General features: G+C 51.9%; 2 protein-coding genes across 2 annotated transcripts in view; one reads left to right on the top strand and one right to left on the bottom strand.

Annotated features, from left to right (window-relative positions):
• Window positions 1-5,322, bottom strand: part of EMC6 (ER membrane protein complex subunit 6) — a 20,207-nt gene extending 14,885 nt beyond the window's left edge. The window contains exons 1-2 of the mRNA XM_060082560.1: window positions 5,227-5,322; window positions 4,069-5,039 (exon numbers count right to left, since the gene is read on the bottom strand). Of these exons, the coding sequence (XP_059938543.1) occupies window positions 4,660-4,992 (333 nt within the window). The 5' untranslated portion in view covers window positions 4,993-5,039; window positions 5,227-5,322 and the 3' untranslated portion in view covers window positions 4,069-4,659. The remainder of the gene's footprint in view (window positions 1-4,068; window positions 5,040-5,226) is intronic.
• Window positions 5,323-5,527: 205 nt separating this feature from the next.
• TAX1BP3 (Tax1 binding protein 3) lies at window positions 5,528-10,514 on the top strand. Its single transcript, XM_060080581.1, has 4 exons — window positions 5,528-5,643; window positions 8,636-8,755; window positions 9,158-9,235; window positions 9,543-10,514. Exons 1-4 carry the CDS (start codon window positions 5,605-5,607, stop codon window positions 9,678-9,680), a joined length of 375 nt encoding a protein of 124 aa, XP_059936564.1. The 5' UTR covers window positions 5,528-5,604; the 3' UTR covers window positions 9,681-10,514.
• Window positions 10,515-11,375: the final 861 nt, after the last annotated feature.

The following is an 11,375-nucleotide window of genomic DNA, read 5'->3' on the forward strand; positions in this document are numbered from 1 at the left end:
CAAATCCTTAGAAAGGTATAACCTTCCAAGACTGAACCAGGAAGAACAGAAAATATGAACAGACCAATCACAAGGAATGAAACTGAAACTGTGATTAAAAATCTTCCAAAAACAAAAGTCCAGTACCAGATGGCTTCACAGGTGAATTCTATCAAACATTCAGAGAAGAGCTAACACCCATCCTTCTCAAACTCTTCCAAAAAATTGCAGAGGAAGGAACACTCCCAAACTCATTCTATGAGGCCACCATCACCCTGATACCAAAACCAGACAAAGATACTACAAAAAAAGAAAATTACAGACCAATTTCACTGATGAACATAGATGCAAAAATCCTCAACAAAATATCAGCAAACAGAATCCAATAACACATTAAAAGGATCCTACACCATGATCAAGTGGGATTTATCCCAGGGATGCAAGGATTCTTCAATATACGCAAATCAATCAACGTGATACACCATATTAACAAATTGAAGGAGAAAAACCATATGATCATCTCAATAGATGCAGAGAAAACTTTCGACAAAGTTCAACACCCATTTATGATAAAAATTCTCCAGAAAGTGGGCATAGAGGGAACTTTCCTCAACATAATAAAGGCCATATACGACAAACATACAGCAAACATCATTCTCAATGGTGAAAAACTGAAAGCATTTCCTCTAAGATCAGGAAGAAGACAAGGATGTCCACTCTCACCAGTATTATTCAACATAGTTTTGGAAGTCCTAGCCACTGCAATCAGAGAAGAAAAAGAAAGAAAAGGAATACAAATTGGAAAAGAAGAAGTAAAACTGTCACTGTTTGCAGATGACATGATACTATACATAGGGAATCCTAAAGATGCCACCAGAAAACTACTAGAGCTAATCAATAAATTTGGTAAAGTTGCAGGATACAAAATTAATGCACAGAAATCTCTTGTACTCCTATACACTAATGATGAAAAATCTGAAAGAGAAATTAAGGACACACTCCCATTTACCACGGCAACAAAAAGAATAAACCTAGGAATAAACCTACCTAGGGAGACAAAAGACCTGTATGCAGAAAACTACAGGGCTTCCCTGGTGGTGCACTGGTTAAGAATCCGCCAGCCAATGCAGGGGACACCGGTTCGATCCCGGCTCTGGGAAGATCCCACATGCTGCAGAGCAACTAAGCCCATGCGCCACAACTACTGAGCCTGCGCTCTACAGCCCGCGAGCCATAACTACTGAAGCCCACGGGCCTAGAGCCCGTGCTCTGCAACAAGAGAAGCCACTGCAACGAGAAGCCCGCGCAATGCAACGAAGAGTAGCCCCCGCTCACTGCAAATAGACAAAAAAGCCCGAGTGCAGCAGCGAAGACCCAACACAGCCAGTAAATAAATTTAAAAAAAAAAAGAAAGAAAACTGTAAGACACTGATGAAAGAAATTAAAGATGATACCAACAGATGGAGAGATACACCATGTTCTTGGATTGGAAGAATCAATATTGTGAAAATGACTATACTACCCAAAGCAATCTACAGATTCAGTGCAATCCCTATCAAATTACCAATGGCATTTTTTTGCAGAACTAGAACAAAAAAATCTTAAAATTTGGATGGAGACACAAAATTCCCCAAATAGCCAAAGCGGTCTTGAGGGAAAAAAACAGCTGGAGGAATCAGACCCCCTGACTTCAGACTATAATACAAAGCTACAGTTATCAAGGCAAATATGGTACCGGCACAAAAACAGAAATATATAGATCAATGGAAAAGGACAGAAAGCCCAGAGATAAACCCACGCACCTATGGTTAACTCATCTATGACAAAGGAGGCAAGGATATACAATGGAGAAAAGACAGTTTCTTCAATAAGTGGTGCTGGGAAAACTGGACAGCTACATGTAAAAGAATGAAATTAGAATACTCCCTAACAAAAATACTCCCTAACAAAAAAATACTCCCCAACAAAAATAAACTCAAAATGCATTAGAGACCTAAATGTAAGACTGGACACTATAAAACTGTTAGAGGAAAACATAGGAAGAACACTCTTAGACATAAATCACAGCAAGATCCTTTTTGACCCACCTCCTAGAAATAAAAACAAAAATAAACAAATGGGACCCAGTTAAACTTAAAAGCTTTTTGTAAAGCAAAGGAAACTACAAACAAGATGAAAAGACAACCCTCAGAATGGGAGAAAATATTTGCAAACGAATCATCAGACAAAGGATTAATCTACAAAATATATAAACACCTCATGCAGCTCAATATTAAAAAAAAAAACAACCCAATCCAAAAATGGGCAGAAGACCTAAATAGACATTTCTCCAAAGAAGACATACAGATAGCCAAGAAGCACATGAAAAGCTGCTCAACATCACTAATTATTAGAGAAATGCAAATCAAAACTACAATGAGGGGCTTCCCTGGTGGCGCAGTGGTTGAGAATCCGCCTGCCGATGCAGGGGATACAGGTTCGTGCCCTGGTCTGGGAAGATCCCACATGCCGCGGAGCGGCTAGGCCCGTGAGCCATGGCCGCTGAGCCTGCGCGTCCAGAGCCTGTGCTCCGCAATGGGAGAGGCCACAACAGTGAGAGGCCCGCGTACCGCAAAAAAACAAAACAAAACAGAAAAACAAACAACAACAAAAAACTACAATGAGGTATCACTTCACATCAGTTAGAATGGGCATCATCAGAAAATCTACAAACAATAAATGCTGGAGAGGGTGTGGAGAAAAGGGAACCCTCTTGCACTGCTGGTGGGAATGTAAATTGCTACAGCCACTATGGAGAACAGTATGGAGGTTCCTTAAAAACTTAAAAACAGGGCTTCCCTGGTGGCGCAGTGGTTGAGAGTCCACCTGTTGATGCAGGGGACACAGGTTCGTGCCCCGGTCCAGGAAGATCCCACATGCCGCGGAGTGGCTGGGCCCGTGAGCCATGGCCGCTGAGCCTGAGTGTCCAGAGCCTGTGCTCCGCAGCGGGAGAGGCCACAACAGTGAGAGGTCCGCGTACCACAAAAAAAAAAACAAAAAAAAACAAAAAAACTTAAAAACAGAATTACCATATGACCCAGCAATCCCACTACTGGGCATATACCTAGAGAAATCATAATTCAAAAAGACACATGCACCCCAATGTTCACTGCAGCACTATTTACAATAGCCAGGTCATGGAAGCAACCTAAATGCCCACCGACAGACAAATGGATAAAGAAGATGTGGTACATATATACAATGGAATATTACTCAGCCATAAAAAGGAACAAAATTGGGTCATTTGTAGAGACATGGACGAATCTAGAGACTATCATACAGAGTGAAGTAAGTCAGAAAGAGAAAAACAAATATCATATATTAACACATATATGTGGAACCTAGAAAAATGGTACAGATGAACTGGTTTGCAGGGCAGAAATTGAGACACAGATGTAGAGAACAAACGTATGGACACCAAGTGGGGAAAGCAGCTGGGGGGTAGTCATGGTGGTGGTGGTGGGATGAATTGGGAGTTTCAGATTGACATATATACACTAATATGTATACAATGGATAACTAATAAGAACCTGCTGTATAAAAAAATAAATAAAATTTAAAAATTAAAAAAAAAAAGCTACCTCACAACCTGGGTTAGGTTTGGGGCTCCCGTGTATTCTCTTTGTAGCTCTTATAATCTGACTGTGAAATCAGGTAATGCTGGTCTTCCCAGTTAAAACTATAAATTCCACAAGCAACGTGTTCTTTACTTAACGCTAATGCAATATTTATTTCTCAATTAAATGTATGCATTTTATTTTAAAATAAGCCTCCTGACAGGAAGGGATCGTGGATCAGCATATAGACAGAGGCATTTACACTCTAGACAAGCCCATAGATTACCTTAATCAATCAGTCTGTTTAATTCTCACTAGACAGAGTCTAGACAAAAAGAGCTTGCTTTTTAAAAACTGGAAACAGCTGGCTCTAACTAGGTGAAATGGAACTGAAATGATACCACTCATACCTTCAGAGTAGTGGTTGGGAGGGAAGGCTGGGTTCTGAAAAGGTACAGTCGGCCAATACAGTAAGAGCAATTAAGAGACCTACATTTGAATCCTGGCTCGGCCTCTTCCCAGCTGTGCCTCCTCTGGCAGAGGTATGTAGCCTCTCTGAGCCTCAGGTTCATCACTGGGGAATAATAATCACATCTACTCCATAAGGACATTGCGAGAATTAACGAAGTAACGAGTGTAAAAGGTACAAGGTACAATGCTTGGCATACAAGGCGCACTTAATAAATATTAACTGTTATTAGTTCTCAGGATGTTAACGGTAAGTTCTCTCCTTATTCAGGCCCTAGTGGCCCCTCTCTGAGGGGCCTATGTATAAATGCAAGGAAAGGACAGAAAACTAAGGCGCAGTCGCAGTTCTCCCGGAGTCAATACCGGGCGATTTTGCACCCATGGCAGACAGGGGGTACGCGTTAAGGTAGGAAGAAAACTCCACAAAGGGTCTCACGCTTCATTTAATCTGTAGAACAGTACAGGCTCTTCGTCTTAAGATATAAATTATTTATAACGTTACAGGACAAGCGGCGACTCCAACAATTTAAAAACTAGGTAAGTCTACCTGGTGTTAATTTCTGGCAACAGTCCTCCCAATCTGTTTTTTTTTTTTTAAGTCATCCCTGCCCACGTTTCAGTAGACGTGCACCATGCCGTAGAGGAATGTCCAGAACAGGACGTAGGTGAAGAGGCCTCCGATGAGACCTCCTGTAAAGAGAGGTCTTCGCGACTTAAAATATTTGTTCCACCTCCTTCCCGCCTTGAGAATTAAGAGCAGGGAGAGCAGGATGGAGGCGAGCAGGTAGAAGATGAAGCCGTAGAGGCCGGTGAGGCCGAGGATGCCGGCCGTGGCCCCTGACAGCGCCGACACGGAGGTCCGGCAGTAATCCAGGACGGCGGCGTTGCCCCGCACAGCGGCCTCGCTGATGAACGGCGGCCCCTCCCGCTTGGCCACCACAGCGGCCATCGCACCCGCCCGGCTCGGCCTCTGCTTTCTCGTGGAGCAACGAGGGGCTGCGGAGAGAACCAAGTTACAGGTGGCGCCCGGAGCGTGGCGACTTGGGTTCGCGCCGCCCCTCCCCCTGGGGCTGCGGAGACCTCTCACCCCTCAGTCTCGGACCTTCGAAAGACGCTGAAAAGGCTAAGGGCTCGGGGTTGCTGGCGGCACATCTGCATTTCCCGCCCAGACTCGCCCACTTACCTGGAACCCGGCGGCGGACGCAGTAGCTCGGCGCTCCCTCAGAGAGCCCGTGGTACGGATTCCCGCGACGCCATCTTGCACTGGAGGATGCTGGGACGGCCCAGCCTGCGCAGTCGCCAGGAACTCGCACCCGCCCTCTGGCGCATGCGCCACGGGCGCCCCGAGCACGCTCCACCCCTCTCTCCGCTTTTCTATGCGCGCGCTGGGACTTCCGAAAGCCCGAGAGCGCTCCGGCCGGTGATTGGCTGGAGCGTCGTTAACTATTCATGAGGGGGCGGGCCGGGCTGGTTGGCCTTTGTTAACCAGAGAGGGCGAGGCCTTAGGGATTTTCGCTGCGGGCTTCATTGAGCGGTGTTTGGTAACCAGATTGGGGTCGAGATGTCCTACGTCCCGGGCCAGCCGGTCACCGCCGTGGTGGTGAGTGGTCTCGCGCGGGCTCCTCCTCGTCTTGGCTTGACCCCACTTTGCAGATAGGTAAACTGACACCTCAAACACGTTGGCAAAGCGTCGAGCCCGGGTCTCCTACAAACCCGCAGCCAGAGCTCCGGTTCCCGCTCTGCCGGAGCGGAGCCGCGGTCTTACCCAGCCATGCAACAGAGATGGCTGGGACCCAAGCGCCTCCTGAGGAGCCGGGATCGAGGTCAGACCCCGCGCACCAACGCCGCCGCGTTGGGCTCCTCTCAGCCGGCCGGGGCAGGGAAGATTGAGGAGAAAGGCCCCTGCTATGGGAGTCTGGGAAAGCGCCCACTTCCCGGATCTGTGTCCCCAGCCGGGCAGCCGCGGGTGGCGGGCGCCGGCCCCGAAGTCCATGAGTCGCAGCCTCTGGAATGAGGAAGTGCTTCCTCCGCTCCAGCCGGCGCCGCCGCCCAGAGGGAGACTTGCGGGGTGGAGGTGGTCGTGGCCAACATAGCAGCCCCTCCCCCCTCCCCTGCGGCCTTTCCTTCTCAGACCCATCGGCGCCCGGTCCAGAGTGACGGCTCATACAACTGGTTCGATCCTGCTCCGAACGTTCCCTGGAACCCCAGCCCTTGGGGCAAAGCCCAGGTCCCCTACCTGGCACTTGGGGCCTGAGGAAACCCTTTGGGGTCAGCTCAGGCCCCTGTCTCCTCCCTTGGCTGGTCATGGGTGCCAAGTGCTATTAGAATAGGCAAAGTGAGGCTGGGACATTAGACCCAGATACCAATGCCACAGCTGGATGGGGCCTGGAGGCCCACTTTGTGGCTAAGGTGGGGAAATTGAGTCCCAGAGAGAAGTCTGGTCATGCTCAGTCGTGTGAAGAAGGCCTCAGGAAGGAGCCAGGTCTCTGAGAAGAAATGCCTGCTGGACAGGGCACGGGTCAGGTGGAAGTCCCAGTTCTGGGGCCCTGGGACTGGCTGCAGTATCTCAGATGGGCGTGTTGGGGACTCCTGCAGTCAGGTGGTGTGACCAGAGAGCCACTGATAAAGCTGACACGTGAGGGTCAGCTTAGAGCACCAGCTCAGGCCTGGGCTAGGAGGAGACATTGTTGGACCTGCTGACAGCTGTCCTCAGCTTCACCCTGGCTGCACCAGCCTGCCTTTTCCAGCTCTCTAGCTGCCCCAGAGAGAAGGGGTCAGGTTTGCTCCTTAGCTGGAAAAAAGGGGTGCAGGTGGGGAACCAGAGAGGGGCAGTAACCTGCCTGATCTCACCCAGCAAGTCAGTGACGGGGCCTTGTCTCCCAGTCCTAAAGCCTGTACTTCTTTCTGATCGTAAGGGTGAGTCAAAGGTGCGCAAAGGTGTGTGTCAGAGGAGGCAGAGGCAGGCCTGGAGGAGCGCACACGTTTGCGCATGAAGACCTAGGTCCAGTGGGCCTCAGGTGTCACGCTTCCCGCAACCCCCTTACTGCAGGTCATGCCTCGTCCCCGGGCCTTCCTCAAAACCCTAGGACCATGACCCTCCAATTCTTCTCACACTAGGAACACATCTGAATTTGGTGGGTGGGGTCTGTCCTCTCCCTCTTGTGTCTTGGATCGGGGATGGGGGTGGAAGAGGCTCCTTCCTACCCTGTGCCCTCTCCCATGTAGTTAACATTTTGAGAATGTTAAAACCATTTTGGCCTCTCCTCTGAACTCTGGCTCCATAGGCCTGTCTACCCTCTGGACACCTGCCTGGATGGCTCCTGGCTCTCCAGCTCAGCATGCTCCTTCTCCTCTCGGGTCCCCATCTGGGAGATGGTTGTGTTCAGCCAGGCCAGGTGGCCAGCCAGGAGCTCGCCTTGGCTCCTTTCGGCCATGAACAGTCTGGAGCCTGTTGATCTCACTTCCTAAGTAGCTCATGTCCCCTGGCCTCCACATCCCACCTCTGTGAGACATCTGTTCCCTTACCGACTGCCTGAGTGGTCATTCTAGCATCACACCTGACCATGATCTACCATCAGGCCTGACCCCAGCCCTACTCCCCAATTTCTGAGAGCTCCAGTGGGCCTAGAATCAAGGTCAGGTGGCCAAAATCCTGGTCAGCCCAATGCCTGGTGCTCCTTTGTGAAGCCCCTCAAGTCCAGATCAAGTCACCTTTTGCTTTGTGTTTTTCTTCTTTCTGTTAAAACTGTCAACTTTTGGGGTGGGGCAGTCGGTCTGGCTCCCAGCATCTGGTGACTGGAGGGTGGCTGCTGAGGGCTTTGAAAGGAGCTTGGCACAGATGGGGACCACAACCTCAGAGTATGGTGGGAGAGCCCTAGGCCCCTCCTCCACCTCCTCCACTGCACAAGAGCAGGGCCTGGGGCTTAGGGAGACCCCCCCCTCCCTCTGGGCCAGTCTCCTGGGCCTGCACTCCCTAGCCTTCCTGACCTGGGCTCAGCCTCATCTCACCTCCCAGTTCCGGTCCTGCGCTGTACACTCCGGTCTCTGGACATGTATCCATAGCACCTTCAAGCCTCTGCTCCTGTTCCTTTGGCCATGACAGCCTTCCTCCTTTCTGTGCGAGTTTGATCTCTGCTTTTCCCGAGCATCTCCGGGTTTGCCCTTGACAGGGCTGGCTCAGCAATCCGAGCTGCCTCAGCAGAGTGCCTGCATTTTTTTTCAGGGCCTGACCTCTCCTGCCCTGTGTGGTCCCTCCCCTGGGACATAGGCCCTCCTTCAGAGCAGCCAAAGCACCCTGGCTCTTGGGCCAGGAGGGGCTTAGCATGTGTTGTGAAGGCTGGTGCCTGAGACAGAGGAAGCTGGGAGAGGTTGGGACTGAGGGTTGTGTGGGTGGGTTGATGTGGCTGAGTTATGAGTCTCAACCCCCCAGCCTGCCAGGCTGGTGACCAGCTGGATTCCTGAAGGAGGCCCTGGGCCCCACCCCCGTGGCATGGCTCTGAGCCTACCCAGCCGCCTGAGGCTGCTGCAGGGGACACAGACCACATTTGCTCTCCATACCCACTCATCCCCAACTCGTTTTTTATCTTTGCCAGCAAAGAGTTGAAATTCACAAGTTGCGTCAAGGTGAGAACTTAATCCTGGGCTTCAGCATTGGAGGTGGAATTGACCAGGATCCCTCCCAGAATCCTTTCTCAGAAGATAAGACGGACAAGGTGAGGACTAGGGTCTGGGGACCTCTCTGTGAGGCACAGAGGCCTGAGATGGTAGGTCTCTGCTTCCCGGGCCTTTGTGGAAGGAGCAGACCTCATCTCTCTCAAACGGTCCTCTCTGAGAAGGTCCAAGAAATGATCTGGTGGGAATAAGTAGGGGTGGGCCTCCCAGCCCTCCCAGCACTAGGAAGCCCTACTCAGACAGAGCCCAGGAGGCTAGCAGCAGGGGCTGTAGCATCCATGGGGCTGCTCTACTTGGCCCTTGGCTGTTCGACACAGCTTGTGCTGGGGGATACTGGGTGCGGGACAGACAGACGGCTAGGAGTATGCCATGCTGGGCTTTGCTCTGTGGATAAGAGGCCAGTCCAGTGACCCCAGTGCTTGACTTGGGCTGTCTCTTTCCAGGGCATTTACGTCACACGGGTCTCCGAAGGAGGCCCTGCAGAAATTGCTGGGCTGCAGATTGGGGACAAGATCATGCAGGTAACAGATGTCCCAAAGGAGGAAAACAAGGTTTGGGCCAGAGGGTCTAAAGCACTTGGGGGTGGTGGAGCTGCCCCCGCCTGCCTCCCTGGGCACCTGGGAGAATCACCGAAGTCGTTTTGGAGCCCATACTGGCGTCACCCCCAGAGGAGGCTGGCTCTCCGCTGTGTATGCGTGTTGAGGGGTGCTTGGCATCGCCCAGCCCGGGCACGTCAGCTTGGGAGACCCAGGCCTCCCAAAGCCCGTCCTACTTTCAGATCCCAGAAGGTGGCGAGCTGAGGTGGGCTGTGTTCTCTCCCTGGGCCAGGTGAACGGCTGGGACATGACCATGGTCACACACGACCAGGCCCGGAAGCGGCTCACCAAGCGCTCGGAGGAGGTGGTGCGTCTGCTGGTGACGCGGCAGTCGCTGCAGAAGGCCGTGCAGCAATCCATGCTGTCCTAGCAGCCGCCAGGGCCCCCGACTCGTGCCTGCCCGCCCTTTGTACAGCGACACCACTTCCACGCTCTGTCTGCCCCTCGTCCTGGCTTCTGCTCGTTGCTGGGCCCCCGCCTAGAAGGGCAAGAGCTGGTCCCAGAGGCCTGACCTGCCTTCCCCTCTCCCACCACGGGCCCGAAGCTCTGGAACCAGCTCTCTCCCTTGGACACGGAGGATTGGAAACAAGCGCCTGGAGCCGAGTTGGAGTCAGTCCCCAATCTGTGACCAAGGCTTGGTCCCCAGACCCTGCTGCCGGGCCACAGCAGGCGAGCAGGGGGCCCCCCCTTCCTGAGAGCACCATGTAGCTGGGAAACGCAGGGCTGGGCACTGCTCCCCGTGTCTTGGCTCCGCAGTGCCTGTGCCCCATGCTTTTCCCTGTGTTTCCCAGCGGGGACTCGACTCACTGCCAGAGACGCTATGAAGGTTTGTCCGGATGGAAGCCAGGCAGGCTCACAGCTCACCCCGTTGCACTCCCGTCCCCCAAGGGGTGCGGGCCTCCCCCGGGTTCACCTGCGTACAGGATTCAGATGAGGCTTGAGGCTGACATTTCAGGGCAGTTCTCAGGATTGCCATTTTCCTCTATGCCTTTGGGTTTAACGTTTGTATTTTTTTTAATCACAACTTTGATACAAAGTGTTTTTATCGTACTCTTTGAAGATGTCAGTTCAACTTTCGAATTCGGCTAATGCACATCTGGGAATCACTCTTAGCAAGGGAACCAGCCTTGCTTTGGTTACTGTGGAAAGAGGGCAGTAGGAAGCCACCCCACGTCTTGTGCCCAATAAACAGTGCTGGAATTCATTCATCAGAGGCTTTTGCTGAGGCACGAGGTAGGGGTATTTGGGGGTGAATTGTGAGAGAGCTTTGGTTGTAAGGCTGGCTGACTTGGCCCCTGCTGCTCTGGACAAAGCCCAACTATCCCCAAGGCCGCTGATGCTGGGCTTGCCCAGGGCCGCCCGCGTGGGAATGTCTGGGAGTACCTTCACTGGAACTGGGCCAGGAACCCCCAACTTCCCTCGCGTAACCTAGCCTCAGCTCCTATTGGGGAGGGACCTCATGGACAACAAGGGACAACATCCACCCCCTAAGACTCTTAAGAGCATTCAGTTTAGCACAGCCAGGGATGCAGCCCCAAATGTTTCCAGGGGCTGTGACCTGAGGAGATGCTGGGGAGCGCTGAGGCCTTTGCTTGGCCCAGCACTGGCTGCATTACCAGCTCTGGTAATTGTTGCCACTCGTGGACCCACCCACCTAGCACTGCCAAGTCAGATTTTTGCAATCTCCCACCTTTAAAGTGTGGTACCCAATCACAGACTGGGTAGCCCAAGTAACACAGGCGTGTGGGCTTGGTCAAGCTGCAGTTTCTGCTTTAGGGAAACAAGATCCTAAGTTCTTTGATACTTATACCTGGCTAGAGGATCTGGAAGACTTCCTCCCCCACCCTTCCCCCACGTGCCCTTAAAGACCTCATCCAACCCGTGCTCACCACCACAGCCTGAGTGCTACGCCCTTGGTAATGCAGACAGGGTCCCTGTGGGACCCACCTGGCCCTGAGCAGGTAGGCATCTTGTACCACCCAACAGAGCTCCCCTGATGAAATGCCGGGTCGGCATGCAGTCACCTTGGAATCAGTGAACTTCGAAATCCCACGCATTTCCTTAC

The sequence above is a fragment of the Mesoplodon densirostris genome, chromosome 18 (genome assembly GCF_025265405.1).
Source record: "Mesoplodon densirostris isolate mMesDen1 chromosome 18, mMesDen1 primary haplotype, whole genome shotgun sequence".
In the NCBI taxonomy this organism is placed as follows: Eukaryota; Metazoa; Chordata; class Mammalia; order Artiodactyla; family Ziphiidae; genus Mesoplodon; species Mesoplodon densirostris.